This window comes from Strongylocentrotus purpuratus, unplaced genomic scaffold (genome assembly GCF_000002235.5).
Source record: "Strongylocentrotus purpuratus isolate Spur 01 unplaced genomic scaffold, Spur_5.0 spur5_scaffold_2, whole genome shotgun sequence".
In the NCBI taxonomy this organism is placed as follows: Eukaryota; Metazoa; Echinodermata; class Echinoidea; order Camarodonta; family Strongylocentrotidae; genus Strongylocentrotus; species Strongylocentrotus purpuratus.
In genome coordinates this window covers 21,577,056-21,600,830 of record NW_022145605.1, presented here as the reverse complement: position 1 = coordinate 21,600,830, position 23,775 = coordinate 21,577,056, and the positions used below count along the sequence as shown (strand labels likewise).

Below are 23,775 nucleotides of genomic sequence, written 5' to 3'. Positions count from 1 at the left end.
ATTACAAACAAAAGATTTGCTTATCATTGCTTGAAAATAGTTTCATGTTACTCATTATAAATTTACTCTTAGGCACTACACATATACCATTCAAAAATATCACAAACATTATTCCATGACTTACACACTTTCACAAACATATATTTTTATTCTTTTTTTTGGTTTTTCTCCCATTTTTTTGTTGTTTGTTTTTATTTTTCAGTCATTTATTATAATATTTTTTTGTCTTTGCGCAAGAAAGGCTTGAAAGATAAAATTTTGTACTACCAATTTAAGTGAGAATACATATCTTGCCAACATTTTATATTTTCTATTTTCTGAAATCACAAAGAAATATCAATTAATGATTGAAAGACACAAGTGCAAGTCTACAAAATCACTTAATTTTTCATTTACTTTTTTTTTTTTAGGATACTTATCCTGGTAAGGCATTTCTATTTCACATTTTGCACAATTTTTCTTTCATACTTCAACACTAAACATCAGTGCTAAATTTGAATCCAATTACGTTTATTTACAATTTAGAATGAACTGGAATCATAATCATTGTATATTCCAGTATTTTTGTCTATAGATCTACACACTAGTATTCAGTACTATTTGATTGTGGAATGTTTTTACTAGTATTGGTATGTAAGTATTTCAGATGACCTTGGCAAGTTCTGTTCTATCGATAAATATTTCATACTTTAATGAATCATTTCATTCTTACTTAATTTATTTGATTATTTGTTCTAGGATTAAAGCAGCAGGTTTGGTGGGTTTTAATGTACCCAAAATGGTTGAAAATTTTTGTTATTTCACTTATTTATGAACTGAATTATCTATTAAGAGCAGTTCCCTTGAATTCTAGAAATATCTTTGACTTTGTAGATTCAGCAAGCTTTTAATTATTTCTCCCTTTTCTATAAATTATGTCTTCCTCTATTGCAAAAAAAAAAAACTTTTAAAGGGAGCTCTTTTTATGTTTTTACTAAAGGTGCGATTTTATCAGGAAGAAAATTTAACAAATGTTTGCTTTTCATTTATTCATCTATGTTGTTTTTGTTTTTCTACTTGTTTTTTAAATTGTTTTAAACCAAATAATTTTTGTCAGTATTTATTGTTTAAGGCAAAGCAATTAGATAGAGAACTTGAAATAAAACATTTTACTGGTAGGCCAAAGTTTGGTCCAAGTTTAATGCCTTGTTAAATTACAGCGGAATAAACAAGAAGCAGTTGGATGGAATCGTTAAAAGGTGCCCTTTGATGAATAAGGCATTCAGGAGTGGATGGATGCACGGAATGCTTCTAAAAAAATGTCTCAGAAAACGAAATGGTGAAATGAAAAAGGCACATGCAACTCAAACTTCACCCACTTAATTTGCCTATAGTGCAATCTTCTTTGATATGTAGATTATGTAAAGCTCTAATGTCGCTATATGTAAGTTTAGTTTATTCCTTTGCACCAACCATATTCAACTGACTTGCACTTAGTATTAAAGCAGAAAGGGCAGTTGAATGGAGATTGAGAATGGACTCGAGAGTCGAGATGTACGCTTTGGCAAGAAAAACTTTGAAATCATCCACCATTTTGTTTTAAATCTTTATTTCACACAAACAGCATAGGACCATCTGTGATCATCACACACTGTATTCATAGTGAGGTTCATTTCCAAAATACACTTAGATTTCAAGACTTCAAATGAAATGCCACACATTAAAGAAGAAAATAAATTGAAAAAATTGGAATGTGTGTAATAAGGCTAAAGCACATTTGTGTTTACTACCTGAATTAATACTTATTCTACTCATACAATACACAGCTCCTAGACATCATAATTACCAACAATATGTCACGCTTTCATTTAAAGCAAGATGACATACACTTTCTGTGAGAGAAGGAAAAAAAATTGATTTGAATATCACTGGTTGTACAATTTACTTGTACTCTATTAAGCATGCATGATCCACGAGAATGGCAGGATTCATGACGCCATCTTCTGCGTCTAGCAATAGGGGGCGGTAGATCAGCTCCAGAAGGGGAACATTTTCTTGCGTCCAAACTCGGGAGCAGACTGACTGCGTGACGAGAAGCTGGCCGAGAGTTCATCGGTTGAAGGCGGAATGCTCATCACTTGTCTGCCACGCCCATCCATCGTCCCCTCAGACCCCGTCTATTGAGAGAGAGAGAAAGAGAGAGAGAGAGAGATAGAGATATATATATATATATAGAGAGAGAGAGAGAGAGAGATAGAGAGATATATAGAGAGAGAGATAGAGATATATATATAGAGAGAGAGAGAGAAAGAGAGAGAGAGAGAGAGAGAGAGAGAGAGAGAGAGAAGGAAAGAAAGGGAGGGATAGAAAAACAGAGAAATAGAGTTTAGAGAAAAAGAAAAATTGAGAGAAAGATAGAGTAAGTGAAAGAGAAGGAAGAGGAATGATGAGAGAGGGGTGGGAGAGAGGTGATAAGAGAGAGATGATAGGAGATAGATGGAGAGAGAAGGGGAGAGGAGGAGGAAAGGTATAAGGGAAAAGATGGAGGGAGAGAATGAGAGAAAGAGAGGGAGAGAGAGAAAGATACTAAATTAAAAGGTTAAATGAGCTGTACATTAAGGGTACACAATAAAATGTTAATCCATTGTCTATAAATAAACTTTAAAATATTCAGGTCACTGGCTTATGATAAGACAGTGGACATAAAAAAACCGTGGAAAACAAAAAGAGGTCCTGATGATCTACGGCACCCTTTTTTCATTGTTTTCTGGTCTCTCTTCCTGTTATAACTGAATGGGGATGTGCAGGTGGATCACTACATCCGGGTTTCCCCTACTCTCTTACGAATAGTGCAGTGGGTTCTTAACATGCAATGTGTTTACAAAATCTCCTCTTCGCTGGGCCTCCCTTTAATGTCCTTTCCCGTTTCACCTGATAAGAAAGCATATTTATGCTTGTAAGTTAGCAACCAGGGGACTGAAGACTTTACGTCCTCTCTGAGGGACTTGGTAATGAGGATGAATACCATACCTGCCAGCCATTGCCACCTCCCAGCTCATCCCTGTAGTGATGACCATCTACATCTATGCTCTGCATCTCGGATGAGGGATCATGGCTCCTAATATGGTCAAAATAGAAAAAATTAACATAATCAACAGTCTACTATTAAAGCATTGAGGTATCACATAATTACCATGTAATGTATCTTGTACACTGTAGCTTGATTTTTACAACATTCAAATCTTTTGGGCAAATCAAATAAATATACAGGTATTATTATTTCTTTGTTAACTCTATCTCTGAGCATATTTATCAACTGTTATCAAGGAAAAGGAGCTACCTACCGGTAAACAAACCATTTTCACCAAATGTTCTTATTGTAAATCCACTGCATAGTATAATACTTTTGAACTGTTTTGTAACTTGTATACATTTGCATATCATTAGTGACATATGAGGAGAAATTCCCCTCTTATCAAAAGGTGAAACAAACTTCTATTTAAATTTTGTAAACAAGCGACATGTAGCACTTTAACGCTGAGATTTTTAATTTGGCTATGATCTTTCATAACCTATTCTAAATGCTACTTTACTTCAATCAATGTAGTCTTTTATGTACTGCATTGGAACAGACACACTTTCATTATTTTATTAACTCTATTTGTTTTTTGTTTTTGTATCAATTGTTCTTACCCTGTATTGACATCCATGTTTGTTTGGGTCCTTGTTCCGTCTCTTCCAGTCTCCATCCTCCTAGCTCTCTCCTCCTCTTCAATCTGTATCACACAGTCTTCCATCTGTAATACCAGAGGAAGAAACATCGTTTTGCTTTAAAAGTGCTACAATCACCATCTTCATTGTTCAAACTATGATACTGTAGTCAACAGAAAGCAAAAGCAGTTTGAAAATGTTCATTTGTTCAAATCAAATCTGTAATTTCAAAACACTTCTCACTTTGGGCGTGGGGATTAAACTCATCTCCCAGAGTTATCAAGGTAGGTTTTTGTATTGTCCAAGATTTTGACAAATAAACAATACTGACAGAATCAGGGGAAACGGGACGAGGGAGAGGATGGGTGAGAGGATGGGTGGGAGGAGGGGTGGGAGGAGGGGTGGGAGGAGGGGTGGAAGGAGGGATAGGAGGGGAGGAGAGGAGGATCGAGAGGGTGGATGAAGGGGGAGGAGGGGAGAATGATGAGTGGGATAGGTGAGCTGGAGGGGGGGTGGGAAGGGGCTGAAAATCAAACAATTTTGAGGTTAAAATTGGCAAACCTCAAATTGGCAAAGACCATAGTGAGGAAGGTCATACACATACTGTTCACAATACTAATAACAATGATAATTATCAAGAGAAAACTTGGCACATCAAAACAATAAGCTCTAAACATAAGGCAGCATATTTAATTTCATCAGCATAGTAAGGGAATACAAGAAGCTTTTCAGCAATATACAATGCAATTAGTTAGTGTTAGTGTCACATAATGTATGAACCCTTTGTTTTTCAAGCCATACATGTTAAAGTTTGAGGACATTGTCAAAAAATGTAATCATTATCCAAGTTCTTATTTGTAATAAGATCAGTAACATGCATATGTTATTACATAATTACTATATAGCAACAGAACAATGACTCTACATACATTAAAGGCAACAAACATCTTCAGATTTCTACATATGTGTTTCGTTTAGATTTTTCTAACTACCTTTTTGTATTCAATTTCATTCAAGCTTAAATTTGTTATGTAATACCCTATTTTACAAAAAAGAACTGTGAACCCGATCTAGACTCTCTCTTAATTTTAAACTTTTTAGTTTAATATGTGCTTACAAGATTTTAAAAAAGCATAGGAGACTCATGTATATATGTAGGCCTATATGTAGGCCTATATGTATTCAAACATCTGTTTTATTCATTATCATTATTCTTTAATTGTTTTGCACATGTAAATGTACTTGCAATTGAGTGAGTCAGGATTTTGTTGGAAGGACTCAACATTTACATAGAGTGGTACTTCTCTACTGTCAGTGTAGGTTTGACCTTGAATATAAATATATGAGGCGAACATGACTTCTCATGACGGCTTCAATTACAGCTCTAATAAGATAGTCACATATCAAGGTGGCACCTAATTTGTCAATGTCATTCGTGTTTAGACAGCCTAGCGTTCCAGAAGCTGTGTTTAGCAACAAACTATAGGGCAATGTGAACATGGTTGGTTTTTATGTAAACTGAAGGAATACATTCAGATATTTTGTTACATTTAGAGGTAAGCTGTACACTGTATACATGCAATTGATCCCCTAGAGAATGAGAGAAAGAGAAAGAGAGAGATAGATGAGAAAAAGGTTGGAAATGGGAAGGAGTGAAATGGGGGGAAATCAAGAGTTACAGTGTAGGACAGAACCAGAGACAATTCATGACAGGAAGAGAGAGCATGGCATTCAGGTGGGTAGAGAGGGGGTACAGAAAGAGAGAGAGAGAGAGAGAGAGAGAGAAAGATATTGTCTTATATTTTCCTTTAACAGACAGCATGCATGGGGAAGAAGAAAGGAGAGTGAAAGAGAGGAGGGAGGGTGAGAGAATGAGGGAGGGAGGTTGGAATAAAAGAGTTCAGACATAGCAAAAGAGATTTTTTAAAAAATAGAGTGAGGAGAAAGATAGACAGAGGGTTAAAGAATAAGAGAGACAGAAAAAAAAGAAGAAAAAGAGAGAGAGAGAGAGAGAGAGAAGAAATGGAGACATGCAGAGAGAGATAAGGGAAGTAGGGATAGAGAGGGGAAGGGGGATCCACTACATGTAATGTATAATGAAAACGAGAGGAGTGGGAAAGAGAAACAGAGAGTAAAAAGGGGAGAAATCAAGACCTTGGGGGAAATGGTTGAGGGAGTTCCAGGCAGAGTAAAAAGGTGGAAACAGGGGAGTGTTGAATGGCACACTCACACAAATATTTTTAAAAAAATAAAAGCAGAGCACATATCGTCCTTGTTTTCACGAAGTGACGGTAGTGAGGAAAATTGTAACGCAAAGTGAATGCAATTTTTTTTCACTACCGTCACTTCGTGAAAACAGCGACGATATGAGGGCCAGGTTATAATCCTCTCAACACAATACAATGCCAACTAAATACAACAAAAATACTTTCATCATGAACTTCTCAAGGAGCTAATTTGACTTATTTGTAACAATGCCATTCATGTTCTTACTTTTTGTAATGATTGTAATAAATGAAAAACTTATCCTTATTCTTGATTCTATCTCCAGACTGCATCGCATACCAAAAAGAAAATTATCAAGCCTCTCTACAAAGAAAAATGTCCTTCAGTTCAGATGCAGTTTGGTTAAAGTTTGTTGGTACAGAACGGATACATTAAAGACATACATCAAATGCAGACTACGGAATATGCAATAGATAATACCTGCATATTATAAGCACAACAAACAGCATAATACAGCATAATACATAGTGATTATATTGCACTAATTTGCATTTAATAAAGCAAAGGTTATGTTATTTAAGCATATTAATAGACAGTGTGTTTATAGACACCTGATTTTGTTTTGCACAGCCTACAACTAAAGTTAGCACAAACACAAAATAATCCTCTGTCATATAGGAAATACACTGCATACATGCCTCTCCACTCAATTTTCATGCACATGGCTCACAAAAATTTACGTTTGCACAAAGCGTCGTCTACTTAACATATAAACACACTTATATAGCAGCCGGCAGGAAAAATTGTTCTGTTCAATAAATAATTGCATTCTTTATATCATATTTCTAACTGGTATTCAAGCATGCAGATATACATAAATTTTGGATGTGCTAGGCAGAAGGTTGCAAACACAAAGTTTGGTCATGTTTTTGTTCTTCAATTCTTTTCTTTCTTCCAATTCTTTGTTTCATAATGAAAAGGATTAAGAGACAATATAGGTAAACAACCTACAAATGTTAAAGACCTGAATGTTCAATCTTTGTGTACAGGTAAACAAAGTACTGACCAAAATGTGTAGTTCAGATGTAGTCAGAGAAAGTTTGAAACTTTTTTTTTTTATAATCATTATCAACATGACATATATTGTCTTTCCCTCCCTTCTGCCAGGTTACACAATGGTATGATAACACTAACTGAGGTAAGTTAAATGAACACCAAAATTTCTTTTATTTTTAACATGCCCCTGGCCCCTACCCCCGCTTACACATCACACAGCTCTGTTATCTAGCCCATCCTTTAATGGCCACCACAACACAGCTTACTTCAAACCATCAGGTCATTGCATCAGGTTGGTTGGTCGCGTTACCTGACCTTTTGTGAAAACATGCCCATTTATTCACGAATTGTCGGAGGTAATGCTTGTAAAATAAACCCTTCTCATCTACGAATGGTCTGGTCCTATTCACCTGACACTTTGTGAAAACCCTAACAGCATCTTCGACGCGCATCTTAAAGACCGTCAATACTACTGGGCCAGAAGGGATTAGACCACACAGCCAGGTCACTGACAGGTGGCTATCTCATTAACTCAGCTCTCAACTAACATAAGAAAAAGAGGATCATGGTGGACCAACAGGCACCGATTGGGGAAGTTTTCTATATAATGCGACCACCCGACCAGACACGGTGACCGGATGATTGGAAGTAAGCCCCACGACACAAATCATTTCCTCACTCTCTTTCTTCCTTGGTGGAGTCTATCTATCTGCTCGTCCTTCCGCAGGAGCACCTTGTCCAAGCTCTCAATCTCCGCCTCCAGGAGGTCCACCTGGAGCCTGGTGTCCTTCAGCTCCCTCTCCAGGGCCTCCGCGTGCCCCTCCAGCTGACCGATCCGCTCCTGGTCCTCCTGCCGTCGCCCTCTGTAGGCCCCGTTCAGCTAGGAGACACACACGGTGCACAGGCTACACTTAGTGGTGTTTCGATCATGCTAAATGCATTACCTCCATATATTTCTATCAAAGCTAGTGCCTTGTCAACCTGGGCCCCATTGCATAAAACCTACCATTGATGGTAACTTTGCCATCAATGGCAACTACCATGGTAACAGGGCTCAAACAGCCAATCAAAATCAAGGTTTCCATGATAGCCATTAATGGCAAAGTTACAATTAATGGTAAGTTTTATGCAATGGGCCCTGTTTGTAACTTGTAAATCAAATACCTTTTGCTGTTGTCTAGAAAACAGAAGAACTATTTTAATATTACATTAGAGTTTGCAAACAGGAAGAGATTACAGCTCTAGCTAGGAGGGTCTGTCCCCTCTATATAAAACCTGACAAACCCAAACTACACTATTAGCTATACTTTCACCTCATGCTTCTCAAACTATTCAAAGCTATCTAAAGCAAATATTGTTAGTTATCAAAATTTATCACCCAAGAGGAGAATGCATCTATCTAGAGTATTTCAAATAGAAACACAAATGCAAAATAGCTTCTGTCATGTACCGGTAATAAAGAAAAAATTTCATGTCTTAATTCACTTTATTTACATGATAAAAACAGCACAGCCTTTCAAAAAGTTAAAGACATTTTCTTTGAATGAACGGGTTCGGTAGGAAGAAATCTCTTAGGGAATGAATGGAAGCTGATAGAAATTCCTTTGGATGACCTGTGTGTTTTATTGTTTTGTTACAGATTGAACCATCAGGCAATCTGCAGAGAATTACGACATGTTTTAGTGTTGCCAATTCAAGGAAGAAAGGCTTAATATTGTAGCTACTAATAAATCCATGTCTCCAATTATAACTGCCAAACCTGTCTGAGTAGCCATCCATATGTATCTAATAATAATAATACTAATCAGATTTCATGATGCTTCTTTCCTGAGGATACAAGGAACTCTGTGTTGGTCTAGGAAGAAATTGAGAAGACTTATAGAGGTACGTTTCCAGATTTGTTGAAGAAGACAGTTGAAGTAGGCCTACTATTTCTTCTAAAAAAATGCAGCAAGTTTGTTGCAAAGGCATGGGGCAACAGATAGGAAGGATTTGATCTATAAGAGCGTTCTTTCTGAAAGCTATTTTACCTTGTGGGAGAAACATGTGTTTCAGAACCTGACAAGAAAGGCCACTTTTGCTGATTCCTTTGGATGGACTTTAGAGACAGGTTTGACTGTTTGAATCATTTTAATTATTAAAGCCATTTCGGTTTTGTACAGAAGCAAGTATTCTCACCATCTTTGGTGATCCATTCACCACGATACTCAGCATACTCCTCAGCACACTCAGTTGGGACTTGACCTTGTCACCTATCAACTCTGACCTCCGACCTTCATCCATGTCCCCATCTTCCTCATCATCATCATCATCATCTATGTGAAGTGCTGGGGTAGCTGCTGTGGACCAGGGGCTGGACGATACAGGGGCGTGGTGCGAGGAGGTTGGGTGGACGGAGTGTAGGACACTGGATGCATGCATGATGCCCAGGTCGGTGAGGGGTAAGCGCACCAAGGAGTGAAGCTCCAGGATGATGTGGGTCAGTGTGACATGGACCCAGTGAAGAACATCCTCAATCTAAGAAAAATTGAAAGAAGCATATGAGAATGTTCTTTAATTTAAACAAAATTCTGACTTTTTTTCAATTACAGATCGATCAATTGATCTTTATTAACTGGGTGTAAGCCACAAATATGTTTAAACAATGAATATTATGTTTCAGCAGACAACTCAAATACAACCGAGTAAGTAATATACAAATATTGACTGCTTTGAGGGTAACAGTTAAAACTGGGTTAGTGTTACATGGACCCCGTGAAGGACATCCTCAATCTAAGAAAAATTGAAAGAAGCATATGAGAATGTTCTTTAATAATAAAAAAAAAAATGTTTCTACAGACAACTCAAATACAACCAAGTAGGTAATAAACAAATACTGACTGCTTTAAAGGCCTTTGAAGGCCACAGTTAAAACTGGGTTAGTGTGACATAAACCAAGTGAAGAACATCCTCAATCTAAGAAAAATTGAAAGAAGCATATGAGAATATTCTTTTTTTTAATTCTACAGACAACTCATATACAACCGAGTAGGTATTATACAAATATTGACTGCTTTGGGGGTAACATTTAAAAATGGCTCAAGATCACTGAAGATTGATAGTTTAAACGTGACCCGAACATTCAGCAGTCAATATTTGTTTGATAAACCACATCCTGCTTGTGAAGTCTCAAAAAGGCAAATGAAATTAAGGAAGTTTTCAGTTCAAAGTGTATTTTAAAATTTGGGGTAATTTATTCATGCGCATTTAAAGCCTCCTTGCATTGTAAGCACAAGTAGAACTATGTCCGGTCAATATTTTTTTTATACTGCCCAGTAGTCAGTAGTGACTCTCATGCCCGCAGTTTGATCAATCAGAGGCCTATAATCTTAATTTACATGCGGTATATTATACCACCTTTACAATGAAATCAGTCTGTATTTAACAGGTGTTTTAAGATGACAAACAAACCTGTCTATATTTGATGTGCAAGTCTCCTGGCCTAGGACTCCTACTAGGAGATGCTTTAGGAGTCTCTAAACTGATAATTTCTTCATCCTCATCATCAACATCCACTGATACTCCTCCTCCTCCTCCTCCTTCCGCACCTCCTCCGCCTCTTCCTACTCCTGACTCGGCAGTCATGAAACCTGTGCCTCCTCCTTCTCTCACTCTACTGGCAACCATCTCAGCTCCTCTTTCGCTTCTTCCGAACTTATCGCATCCTCCATCACCACCAATGATGCATTCCTCCTCCTCCCCCTCTGCTCCGTCTTCCTCGTAGCTCTGTTGGTATCCCATGCCAGCCAGCTCATCGGCTAAGCTCAGACCATGATTCAAACATTGTGTTGCCATGGGAACCCCAATCATCATCCCCTCCTCCTCATCCTCATCATCTCCACCCAGGATGATGCCACTCTGCATCCTTTCATCACCTCCTAGGTAAACATCTCCACCTAAACCTACCAGTGTACTGGACGACTCCAACTTCACATTTGGCATGGATGAAGAGACTTGTGACAGTTCATCAGCGAGGCTCAAGGTATTTCCACTCTGTGCTACAACATTGGCTAAAGTGTTTGCCCCTTCTTGTCGAGGTGTCCCAGGACCACTGAAGCCCCTGGATGCCGTCTACCATCAACAACAGTTTCTGCCAGCTCATCAGCTAAGCTTTTGCTCTGATGCTCCGACCCATCATCCTGACAACGTCCACTTTGTTTGACAAATCCTTCGGTCAGACTATCCCTATCAACTCTTTCTACAAACTCTTGCAAGGTCTTCTCGTCCCGAGGAGTCTGGTCAACGTCTATTGCGTTCATCTCTTCCGCTAAGCTCATCTCCTGATTCCCCGGGGAATGACCCCTCCCGGAGGATTCCAACGCCCCTAGTGACTGGGCCAACTCCTCTGCGAGGCTCAACTCTCTAGTCAAAGAACTGGCACGACTACCAAGGAACTTGGACATCATCACGTCAGCCCTGTCATCGACCTCCAGGTCTTCTTCCGAGCTCTCATAGCCTGTGAGCTCGGCTGTCTCTAGCTCATCGTAGAGGGAGCTGCTGCAGTGTGTGTTGGCACGGGAACGAGCTGCTCCAAGCTCCTGCATGGTCTCCTCATGCAGACGGCTCAGGTCTCTAAGCTCCGCCTCTCTGAATTGCAACTGTAAAGAAAAAAAATAAATGTACAGTCAAACCTATTTTAGTGACCCCCTGTATAGAAAGGCCACCTGTTTACAAAGACCACATTTTATGTTCCCCTTACAAATGGTTTCTCATTGAAACATGTACTAAAGGAACCTGTCCATAAAGACCCCCTGCCTATAAAGACCACTTTTCTCCCTTGGGTGGTCTTTATAGACAGGTTTGACTGTCATACTACATCTGCATGAACATGATATCCTTAAAATATCATACTTATGTGTTGTACATCTCGATTCTGCAAAGGACCACCAACAATCTTTATTAATTTCATTCTGTACTGTGAACTTTATTACACTTCACATTCCAATTAATGTTGTTGATTTTTACAATGTGAAAGAGGGTTAATATAAAAAAAATTAGTTTAATAAACAAATTTTTCACAAGTCTACCAGGAGAGCAATTGTATACAGATTGCAGCAAAATTAATAAATCACTGACAGAATGATACTAAATAATACCTGTGGCTTACAATCTCAGCTGGATTTTTCTGATACTAGCTATTGAAGCCAGAAACGTTCATGAAATTGGCAACTGGTCCAGCTTTGGAACAGTTTATTAGTATCAAGTAAAAATGAAACAACACTTTTTTTTACAAGTCATGAAAGTTTTTTTTACCACAAACGAGGCCTTTACCGATTTGCTTTCTGGCTTTACAATAATCAAGGGTGCCTTCGCCAATTCCTCAAGCGAATGTGACCCCCTAGAGAAGGGGTTAAACTTACTCTCTGTTCCAGCTCCAGGACCTGTTTCTCCAGCATCATGTTCCTCTCCTTGGCCTCCTCGACCTTTGACATCATGGTCATGTTCTCACTGGACACGACAACAAACCTCTCCCCCAGCCTGTTGTTTTCATCCTTCAAAGCTCCAACCTAAACAAGAAATACAGAAAAATTCATGTTGACGTGTGCACAGTAATCAAGAAATAAAGGCAACCTCTCCCCCAATATTCTCGTCTTTCACAGCACATACTTATAAGAAGTATGTCTATGTTTGTGTCTGCGTCTACATTAATTATATATGGCATGTGGGAACGAAAACAGTCACTGCATAAATTAATAGTCCGACACATATTCATGTATCTTCTTTTGTTATCTATAACAACTGCTAAATTTCTATGACAAATTTGCTCTCAGCCAATCAGATGCCTGGATTTCAGTAGCTTATAACAGTAGCTTAATTGTAACTTGTTATTGATATCAAGTTTTATGAAACAGGGCCCTAGTTACTCACCTCACTTTTCAGTTGCTCAGACTTCCCAAGGCTCGAATCAAGATGGAAGAGGGACATACTTTCATTCTGCCTCTCGACGATCCCCAGACGATCATGGATGTTATCTCGTTCGCGTGTCGTCTGCGTAAACAAAAGAACAAGAACAAAAAACACTACTGTCAAATCAGAAAGTAAGATTCACAAAAATGTTCGCAAATTTTCGAGACTGTTTGAGGTACGCTACAGTTTCATGCCACATACTAATTGAATCACCATTAACATTTAAATCTTGGCTCATTTGTGAGCATTTCTTGCCAATTAAGTTAAAACTGGTGAACAGAATACAAGGGATCCATTGATATTTTTTTGATGTGACAAGTATTAATCATATTTTATTGAGGGTTTTCATACATGAAATATCTGTAACTGTAAGTGGTGCCCACTTTGGAATTCTTTTTTTTTTATGACTGTATATAATTTTGTATAGAAAATGTAAAACCAATCGTTCTTAACATTAACATTGCATTTAGATTCAATTTTTGTGTAATTAAAATTACAAGCAAATTATGCTTACAAATTAATTCAAATGACATATTGAATCCAACATAGGCTGGATTACATAATAACAGAGTGAAAATGGAAAGTAATGTACATTTGATTTGCATCTGGGAGAAAGAAAAATAGAAAGATTGTGATTATACAGGAAGGGAGATTTTGATGAAAAGAGAGAAAGAGGAAGAGAGATTGAGACAGAGAGAGACAGGGAGAGACATGAAGAGGAAAGAGAGGAGAGAGATGAGGAGAGGGAGAGAGAGAGAGAGAGGGAGAGAGATTACCATTTCCGTTGGAGATCCATTAATACATGATGCCCTTGTTTTGGGGGTGCATAAATAGTAACCATAATTTCATACCTTTCTTTAAAATAAAATGTTTTCTCTTCATTATTTCAAGAAAAAAATTTATAAGAAAAATATGAAATGATGATAAAAGCACTGTTTGCGGTAAACTGCACATCCATGAATGTCTACGTTCTCTCAATTTGAGCGAGGAAAAAGAAACATAAAACGATGCTTGCTATTTATGTAACTCCGTCACACGGGCGGGCGTTGAATAAACCGGCCTCGAGCATTAATGAGCAGATATTGGGTAGAATTGGTGTATGGAGGGGAAAATGGGTCAGCTTGAATGCAGTAGACGAGACCTTTGGGGTTGGTGTTTTTATAACAGAAATTTGTCATCTATTCAGCTCATGTTTCTTTGTTCACCGGCTCATGCCTTCTTTCCCCCGTGTCAATCACAGAAATCATTATATTTCAGTTTACCTTGAGCGTCTTATTCTGAATTGAAAGATCTGCCTATTTTCTAGGGATATCTTCTAGCTTGAAAGTAGATTCAATGGCAAAAAAGGTCTCAAGAGTTTGTTATTTTCATTTTATAAGGTACTTCTCACGCAGTGTACTTGATCTACATTTGTTTGATAGCTCTATTACCATCTGATAAGAGATGTGTTTTTAAAAAGAAAAGGTATACTGACATGCAACAATTATCCCAGGAATATTGCCTTCTCATGTGCTCATGTTATACTTTTGTGTATTAGTGGTACCAGACACGATTAGCAGTAAATGCTATTTTCTGGTCCCATTTATCCTTTCAATGTTAAACATTAATTTGATTGGTATATTGATGTACTTTTTGTTTGGATAATAAACTTTAACTTTTGCCTTTGAAAACTAAGGAAATTCTAAATAAAAAATAAATTCTAAATAACAAACATCTTAAATTATATTGATCACACTCTTTATTAATTAAGTCTTCTGAATCCTATGGCTATGGGCTATTAACTTCACCCCCTCCGGCTCCCCCATAAAAAAATTATATAAATAAAATTAATCTGTTTGCTTGGACCCTACTACATTTTGTACTTCATCAATTTCTTATCAGTGGGCACTCCAACTAAATGTTTGACATCCGCTTCTTAATATAAAGTCATTACAGTAATTCTACTTTTACGTAGTCCTATTTCTTATATCACCAAACCATCCTTGATGTTGATTGTGAACTAATTCTGCTGATAAACGGTTCAATCCTATTTTTGGTATGGCAACAAGTACAGTCTCTCTTACAGAAACAATTACAATTGCTTTGCATCTGACTTTTTTCAACCAGGTAATTACATATGTAAGTGCCTGCAGTCACAATTCAACTATTTCTGGGGAAAAACCCAAACGTGTGTTCATGGCTTCAATACCCTGTGCTGTAAATGATAGATGTGAATGCTTTCGAGCCAGTCGGTGCCGTCAATTTGCAGTTCATCCCTCCATCTTTTTCTCACCTTGAAAAAGCATGAAGGCAGCACGCAAACCTTTTAATTCATACTGTTGCCACCATCAACATAATTACGTCGTCAATGTCAGGACGATAGCTTGCATCCATCAGATAATTACGACTGACGACTGTATGGAAAAGAGACCCTGCCCTATCTTACCTAGAATAGTATTTTGATATCAATGACATCATTTCCATTAAATATGTGGGATATCTGTTTTGTTTCGCAATAGAGTGCTAAGGCAAGTAGAGGGTAAACCCGGGCCATGGAGTATACAATTAGAAGTTCATTTGTTAAGTCGAGGTTAAATGATTCAGTCATTTTTGGCCTTCTTTGACTTCCATTGTTTTTACCTCAAATTAATCTTTAAAACCCTGAAATTAACCCTAGGCATTTTTTTCACAGGTGAAAAATATATATCTTTGGCTATCTATGGCTATTTAATCTATATATTCTTTTGACATTTCATAGAAAATTCGATTTAGAACAGATGATAGACAAAAAATATATTCAGAGTTTAAAATAGCAACAACAAAATATATATATTCTGTGCTTTTTTTTCACATCTTATTTTGACTAGGGAAGTGACACTGCACTGCTGGATACTTGACTAAATTTGCTTTTTTTTTCAAGTGAAGAAAAACCCAGATTTAGTTTCAATTCAAACTAACAAAAATGATAGTTGTCACCTAGATTGTATGTGATTATACGCGACTGTGAATACAAGTAATTTTCTATCGTGGACAAACAATCTATGCACACTTTCACATTTTTCACATTTTTCAACATACACATCTAAGCAAAAGCACAATGATTGTGATTTACATGTTTACACATTCAGCTTTTCCAATATTTGTATTCATAGCCAAAGACTGAATTTTTTTTTTTTTTCTGTCTTTCCTATGCAAATAAAAAGTAAAGTACTGGAAGTGCATACATACAATGTACATGTGGGTACACATGAACGGAAGAAAATAATAGCTTGCCGCTCTTTTTTCTTTGCTCTCCCTCTCTTTGTCAATTTATAATCCACTATTTTGCTGCCTCTTTCTTTCTTTCTTTCTTATCTCACTACAATATTTGTTTCTCCCATGCCCTGTTATTAGACCATTTCTCCCTCTTTGCTCCCCATCTGTTACCCAGTCACTATGACTTATCCCTCCCCTCCCACCCCCCCCCCCCTCAACCTCTCTTTGTTTCTTTCTCTCTCTCTCTCTCTCTCTCTCTCTCTCTCTCTCTCTCTCTTATCCTAGTGTCTAACGTAAGAACACTTAAGTCCACCAAACGATAAAAGGAAATCTTAGCATGATGTCACACGTGGCTCTGTTTGCACAATCTCTCTCCCCTCGCCACCCCCCCCCCCCCCCCCCCCCCCCCCCCCGCCACCAACCACCATTCATTCATTTTCTCTCAACGCAAGGTCTTCAAAAAATCATAATCAATGGCAATCAATCTGCATAGAAACAGACGTAAAAGCAAGGCGATCTCCCAAGCGAATAAGGGTGCGTTTAAGCTTAAATTTTGAAGGCAGAATGAGCGATTTGTAACGCTCATCGTAAACGCTCATCGTAAACGCTCATCGTAATCGCAGTTCCACGGTGTACTGTTTATGCTCACTTCTCAGGCTCCTCCAGGCAATTCTCCCTGTGTGGCCTTAATTGGTCTTCCAGCTGGATTCGCAAACCTTCACTGCATGTGCATGCTACGTAGACCCACTAGAGGTCAGTGCGTTGACCCCATTTAAACTCGTTTACAAATTGTAAACGCATCTTTTTGTGAGTTTACGATCGGCGATTTTCGGTGATTCTACAAAAGTGAGCATGGACGCAACCGTGTTTTAAACTAAAGGCGTAACAGATGCCTGATTCTGGCCAGAAAAAGCGAAGCATAAACACGCCCTGAGGAGACTATAATATCATTAACATCCAGACAGATATTATATTAGAAGGTTCAGACTCAGACAGACGAACAGACAAACAAGCCCGCTGATAGACAGACAGACATGTACAGAAGGTTATAATACTTAATGTCAACAAATTTCCCTTTCATTTTTGTACTTCATGGTCATTCTTCCAGACAACATTCAGCGAAATGCTTTGAAAAAAGGGTCCTATATTGATTTATTACACACAGCACTTCTTTGTATACTGATACATTTACATTACACATGTAAATGAAAGTGTATGTTTACATACTATTAAAGATGAAGTTGAGTTCAGGTCATGCGTTTGCATTATGAAAGAAACGGTGTGGAACCGACCAGAAAAGGTTGATCATCTAGCATATAAGAATTTGTGTGTATTGCAAGGTTCTGGAATCATCAAAATGATAAGAAATTTGGCCAAGTCTTGGTAAAGTTACAAACACTGTACACAGAAAGATGTCTATGGGACTACACGAACACGGGGTGTAAAAATCTTACCCTGGATTTTTACGATGTTACATGACATATTTAGAATATATGAAGGCATTTGAAGAGCCATGCTTTTCAGGGAACATGTCTTATCTGATGTTCTTCCACACTTGCATAATAAGAATGAGTAACGCTCACAAATTATTTTTCACCTCTTCCCAGAACTCGACCTTTTCTTTAAAGAAGTATTAGCAGTAAAACTGACAAGAATTATAACTTAAATTGGCAAATGAAAGAAATAAACTTACTGAAACCATATAAATGACTTTTAAAAGGATTTTTTTTAAAGAGAAGAGTGTTATTATTCTCCGCCCAAAATTTTTTACGTAGAAAAAAGAAAAAAGTAGGTGTGAAAGTACGAAGAATATCAAATAAATTACTATCATCAGATCATCATTTTCAAGAAGCAAATAAGATTAGGTTCCTAATTAACTTACTACATGTTCATCACAATAGACTCAACACCAGGCATGCATCTTGTTATCAAAATACATCATACGTGAATCTCTTATCTCTACACTTTAACGCCATCATTACAGCTGGCTATTTTTAATAGTGCAGTCAGTAATGTATTATCGGTATAGTACACAACAGGATGCAAAGGGCAGTTGCCATGACAATGCCCATATGATAGGGCGAGTATGCTTCTGGTACAGTGCATGGCATCTTCCCCTCAATATATAATAATTTGTCAAGAATATGCAGATTTGCCAGATTGAGGCAAATTTGCCATCTCATTTTTAAATGCTGTTATCAGCAAGTGAGATTTGAAACTCATTTATTATACAGTTCTATCATGTTGTTGATTAGCTCTCATTAATCCTCCCTATCTTTGCAATTTTTGCAACATGTTTTCTTAGATCTGTTACGCTGTTCCTCAATTTGTTAGGGCAATCTTTATCGCACCTTTATGAAATAAGGCTGTATAGCGATATAGCCCTTTGAAGATTACTAGAAGGAGAAGGAGAAGAATTGTCCTAAAAAATCAAAACTTAAGACAAGTCATTAGTTAATGTCTGCGCAGAGCAGGCTACATTCACATGAAATTAAGAGACATCTACGCAGACACCAATAGTAAGTGATATTTCAGCGCAATTTCAATTTGTTCTGACAATTTTAAACATCATCATCCCTAACAAAAAAGATAACATGATTTTCAGAATATAGCCCCTGGGGAGTGTTTCAAAAAGACTAAGATTTTAGTTGGACTTAACTTTAAGTTGGATTTAACTGTGGCAGGCCATTCATGCCTTTGTTCGCTCTCACCATTATGATCTTCAGATAATATTTTTTCCTTTAATAACGAATTATCAAAAAATGTAAACTGTGTAGATTCGTGACCACGATTAGTACGTCCCTTGAAAGACCAATGTCAGTAAATGGTGAGAGCAAACAGTGGCATGAACGACCTGCCATATTTAAGTCCAACTTTAAGTCAATCTTAGTCTGGTCAGATATAAATCAAGTAATAATTTTGTAATAATCTTATAAATTAAGAGCAAAGCATGGTGAAAACTGTCAATACACTGTTCATCATTTTTCCCAGGATATTCTCTTTGGATCAGTGCCAGTGGGAAAAAACACAGAGGGTCGGAGGAGCAAATATAACTGGGCAAACAGTGTATGTGAGAAAAGCATGACTTGGCAAAATAAAATACCACACTGACCATATCTGCATCAGCGTTAATGGAATATCAAGCTATAGATTATACTAGGCATGTGCCCATTAACACAAATTTTTGTTCTCATAATTCTCTATGATTCTACTTGGTTTCCATAGAATTAGGAACCAGAAGGACTCTAATTAATAGCACTTTTCAATACAGCTAACATCCTTCCTGCTATGACATCATAATGGTGGCCTGCAGATGAGGGGGGCTCAGGGCGACCTTCCTCCAGCATTCTCACTTTCATACTAAATAACTATTGATTGATACTAATGCATTAATGCATGAACCCTATTAAAACAACTTAGCAATCATTAGCTCACTTTGAGCATCCTACTTTTAAAACAAGCTGCTCTTCGTCAACAGGACGTCAGGTAGTACTAACATCCGTTTTTATTTCTCGTCATTTACCTGTATACCTAAAGGCCTTTACATTTATAGGTAAGTCTATATCAAATTTATGGCTTCAATGTGAACACCCCCTTTGCATTAAATACAATGATTGACAGATAATTTTGAACATGCTGCATCCACTAATATTGACTAAGAGCCCTTTCACATGGATAGATTAAATCAAACACTATACACATCGACTCAGCCTGATGGCGCCAGTCATGCGTTTAGCGAGCCTGTTGCAATTGCGAACGCTTGAAAAACAAAAGAACCTGGCAATTTGCCAAACGGCCACTTGACGGTGTGAATTGCATCAGTGCAGACAGGCTTTGAATCAACTTTGGCCAGTCAGCATTGTAAGAGTGTTGGTCCATGGTCTGAAGTGTGTTCCTTTACAGCGGCTCAACGCTACTACACCATCGATCACATGGCTGGCTGTCGTCTACCAATCAGAGGTATTGGAGAATTAAAACATGGTTGGCGTTTCTTATGTTTTCATATCGCATCGACCATGCAACAAAGGATCCATATTAAACAACATACTGTACATACGTGAAGGCCGAGATGCAAGTTTGACCTACAGACTATGGCTTGAGAACATATGTTGTACTTTGGGAGTATACGATATGTTGAGAGCAGGGAGGGGGCGTACCATGTGATAAAATATATAACTTTATAAACCAGTTAACCTACCGCATCTAAGCAGCCTATATATATATATATATATATATATATATATACAAGCGGTGTACCTTTATATATCCATAGTTATTGTGATAAATGTTGAGAAAGGAAGCGTAATCTAATGGGACATTTATGATCCCTAGATTTAAAAAAAATCATTATTAAACAAGACATTATACAAATTTACAAGTGTGGAAATCCAATTTTGGGGGAGTCTATTTAGGGACCACTTCGTTTTGAGTGGAAAAAAACTCTCAAATGAATTGGAATCCACTCTTAAAATAGTTATTCAACTACAATTTGAGTGGCCGGATCCCACTGTAATTTGGAGAGGATTCAACGCCGGAAGGAAGCAATACCTGAATTGACAGAAAATGAATTGAGCACCCCCATTCCATCTTACGAATAAAGAAAAAATATGTTCAATTCGTCTCAAAGATTAACCCCCAAACTAAAGGGGGAAACAGTTGCCATATGGAACTATATATGTACAGGCAGTGCAAAAACAGGATGTCGGCCATATACATCAATTTCTTGGTGAACTGTTATATTTGGAAGCATAGTTACCCCAAACCCACACCAAATTAAAATGACATACTTCAGAAATACTGTAAATAAAAGCATCTTTTTTTACACAATCGCACATATTCCTAACTATGTAGAATACAATTATGTGGAATAATTCCAGGCACGTATCATCTTTTCAACACAAACAACTTTTAGAAAACATTTAAATTGCACTTTGTTTTTGCACAGTAGTTGGTCCTAATCTTTATGTCTGAGCCAATAATCTTTTGCAAACATTGCAGAATTCATAATGAGCACACACACTTTGGACTCTATTAAACCATTTAGGGTATATCGGGTTTGCTTACATAAAAAGCTGTATGTGAGCTGTGTCATAAAAAAATAATAAATAATGTGCAATACATATAACATGTATGTCTTTAAAGGTAAAGACCAGTATTGGAAACGCCCCAATTTAAAAAAATGAAATGGAAGCTCTTATTACCAATCATATGAAAGAATACGTTTTGAATAATACATGATGATAAAAATTTTGCCGGGAAACTGCCTACTACTTTATATCCCATATACATCTTTCTGTGTACAGTGCTTGTAACTTTATGAAGACTGGGCCAAATTTCTTATCATTTTGATGATTTTAGAACCTAATTGCAGTACATCTATGCTAGATGATCAACCTATTTTGATCGATTTCACAACGTTTCTTTCACAATGCAAATTGCATGACCATAAGTGGTCTTTATCTTTAACATATTCATGTACATATACACTGTACAGTACATATCATCTCGGTAAATAAAGTGGATTAAAATAAATCTGAACTTCTATTTTTCTCAAGCAACTACTGTACTTAATTCCAGATTCTATTTCACTTTGTTGCATCTATTTTTGTAAATCTTTCATTTTATACCATGTAAAAATGAGTGAATAACATCCTTATTGCATAGGCCTACAGCACAAACAACCCAGAGCAAAACAAAAATAATCTAATATTTTTCACCCTCATGTACAAACACGACATGGACCCCTGAAATATGCCTCAGGTGAGATTGGTGTAATCCAATCTCTAATTGCATGCAAGGCACAACCGGGACATCCCATTTAGCCACGGGGGAACAGTATTATGTTTCAAGGATGTACACTGTAAATGTAAATTGAATTGTCCACAAGCATACCAGGTTTCATATGACTTTGCGTAATTTGTGGCCGACAGCTTCGAGAAGTTCATCATAAACATTGTTTTTTTTATGTCTGTTTTTTTCCTCCTTCAATTTCTCATGTTTGTCTAGCTTATTATAACATATTCCCAAAGATTTTGAATCTCTTTTCACCCATTAAAGACGGAAACCGGGAGAGAGCAATCAGGAGTTAAAGGGTTAAGTATCTATAGACCTATTGTATGCATGAACTCACAAATAATAATAACAATAATGATTTTTAAAAGAATTGTTATTAAAAAATAATAATAATAATGATTTTAAAGCCCCACTATACTACTTGTAGCTATTTGCTCCCTCTGTAACAATGCCTAATCTGTGACCATTGGTCCCCTATTGGTCCTCTTCTTAATATGTTAATTGAGAGCTGAGTTCATGAGATGGCCATCTGCCAGTGACCACCCTGGGTGGTCTAATCCCTCCTGACCAAACTAGTACAGACAGGCATTTAAGAAGAATATTTTTTTTAAAATCTTAATAGTTAAAAAAAATAACGATAATAATAATAATTATTTACATCGATACGGTGCTTAACTATATATTGTTTCTGAGTTACATAATTAACATACACCAGTTAAATGAAGAACACTTACAAAATTAACATGGCTATAGGAATGTACATGGAAATTTGGAAATACAAATGAAAGACAGAATGTAAGGTGGTATTGTATACCTAGACAAAACTACCTATTACAAACTATATCATCGGAGCAGAACAAAATGTTTGATATGGCATCCAATTTTGGCATCTAATGTTTGTAGAAAAAAATGATGCTCTGATAGAATATTACACGGTTTGGGGGCAATACAAATAAGTGAATCGGATGTGAAGTATATGTAAGTAAAACAAGTGTTGCATATGTTAATAAAGTGGGTGTTAAATGGCTGACTGGTTTAAGTTTTAGAATTGTCTGCTGACTTATTGATGAACTTACTGATTGTCCGCCTGAGCTGTGTGCACAATTTATGAAAGAATAAACAACTAAATAGTGAATACTTTGATATTATCTTCTTATTCCTTAAAAGCAGACTGCTGATCTATAAATGTTAACACCTTTGTTTGCTTTTTCCTTATTTTATTTCATTTTTTATATTTTTATATTGCATCATATCTATATGTGGGGTAAAGTTCACTGGAGATGAAATTCACCAAATTTATGTTTTTTTTGTCTGTATTCATCTCCAATATAGAAGAAAACCTTGAAACAATAAAGTATAATGAAATCAAATAAAGCCTAATAAATATGTCCTTGTAGTAATCAAATCAATACTTGTAAAGTGCATACATGTGTACATGGAGTACTGCACAGTAGCCTACGCATAAACCTATATAAATGCCTATTACACCTGGTGTTATGTGCATTAGAATTGTACACTGGGTGTTTTCATATCTTAAGAAGATGATGTGCATACATGTACACACACACAACCTGTTGCATATTATTGACCTCCCTCAAACCTCCTCTGCTCAATTCCTTCTCTTTCTTCTCCTTTGAGAGCTCTTTCTCTTTCATCCAATTCTCATCTCTTTTTCTCTCCCTCTCTCTCTCTCTCTCTCTCTCTCTCTCCTTGCAAGCTCGCTCTTTTATCCTGCTATTCCTTTGACACCTTCTCCCCATTCTCTCCACCTACATTATCTCCTTTTTCTATCTCTCACCTTCTCTTCCCCTCTCTTCCCCACCCCTTCCG

General features: G+C 37.1%; 2 protein-coding genes across 4 annotated transcripts in view; both read right to left on the bottom strand.

Moving 5' to 3' along the window:
• Positions 1-306: 306 nt before the first annotated feature.
• On the bottom strand, positions 307-10,978 carry LOC105445471. 2 transcript variants are annotated; one of them, XM_030991967.1, is made up of 6 exons: positions 10,423-10,978; positions 9,151-9,489; positions 7,652-7,852; positions 3,673-3,776; positions 3,010-3,097; positions 307-2,156 (listed from the first exon to the last, which is right to left on the bottom strand). In XM_030991967.1, the coding sequence occupies exons 1-6, from the start codon at positions 10,951-10,953 to the stop codon at positions 2,010-2,012; spliced, it is 1,410 nt and encodes a 469-aa protein (XP_030847827.1). In that variant the 5' UTR covers positions 10,954-10,978; the 3' UTR covers positions 307-2,009. The 2 variants fall into 2 exon arrangements, with proteins under 2 accessions (XP_030847827.1, XP_030847828.1); XM_030991968.1 differs by lacking the exon at positions 7,652-7,852.
• An 18-nt stretch (positions 10,979-10,996) lies between these two features.
• LOC100891446 (BICD family-like cargo adapter 1) overlaps positions 10,997-23,775 on the bottom strand; it is a 43,286-nt gene continuing 30,507 nt past the window's right edge. For both annotated transcript variants that reach the window (XM_030991965.1, XM_030991966.1), the window contains exons 5-7: positions 12,880-12,999; positions 12,372-12,518; positions 10,997-11,609 (exon numbers count right to left, since the gene is read on the bottom strand). In XM_030991965.1, the coding sequence (XP_030847825.1) occupies positions 11,022-11,609; positions 12,372-12,518; positions 12,880-12,999 (855 nt within the window). In that variant the 3' untranslated portion in view covers positions 10,997-11,021. The remainder of the gene's footprint in view (positions 11,610-12,371; positions 12,519-12,879; positions 13,000-23,775) is intronic.

What these genes read in the sequence shown, in the direction of transcription:
- LOC105445471 (XM_030991967.1), bottom strand. Translation starts at nt 10,953, where the DNA reads ATGCCAAATGTGAAGTTGGAGTCGTCCAGTACACTGGTAGGTTTAGGT. An exon ending in TGCACATCAAATATAGACAG is followed by an intron (nt 9,490 to 10,422) that starts GTTTGTTTGTCA and finishes AATTTTTCTTAG; the next exon opens with ATTGAGGATGTTCTTCACTG. An exon ending in GAGGTGGCAATGGCTGGCAG is followed by an intron (nt 2,157 to 3,009) that starts GTATGGTATTCA and finishes CTCTCTCAATAG; the next exon opens with ACGGGGTCTGAGGGGACGAT.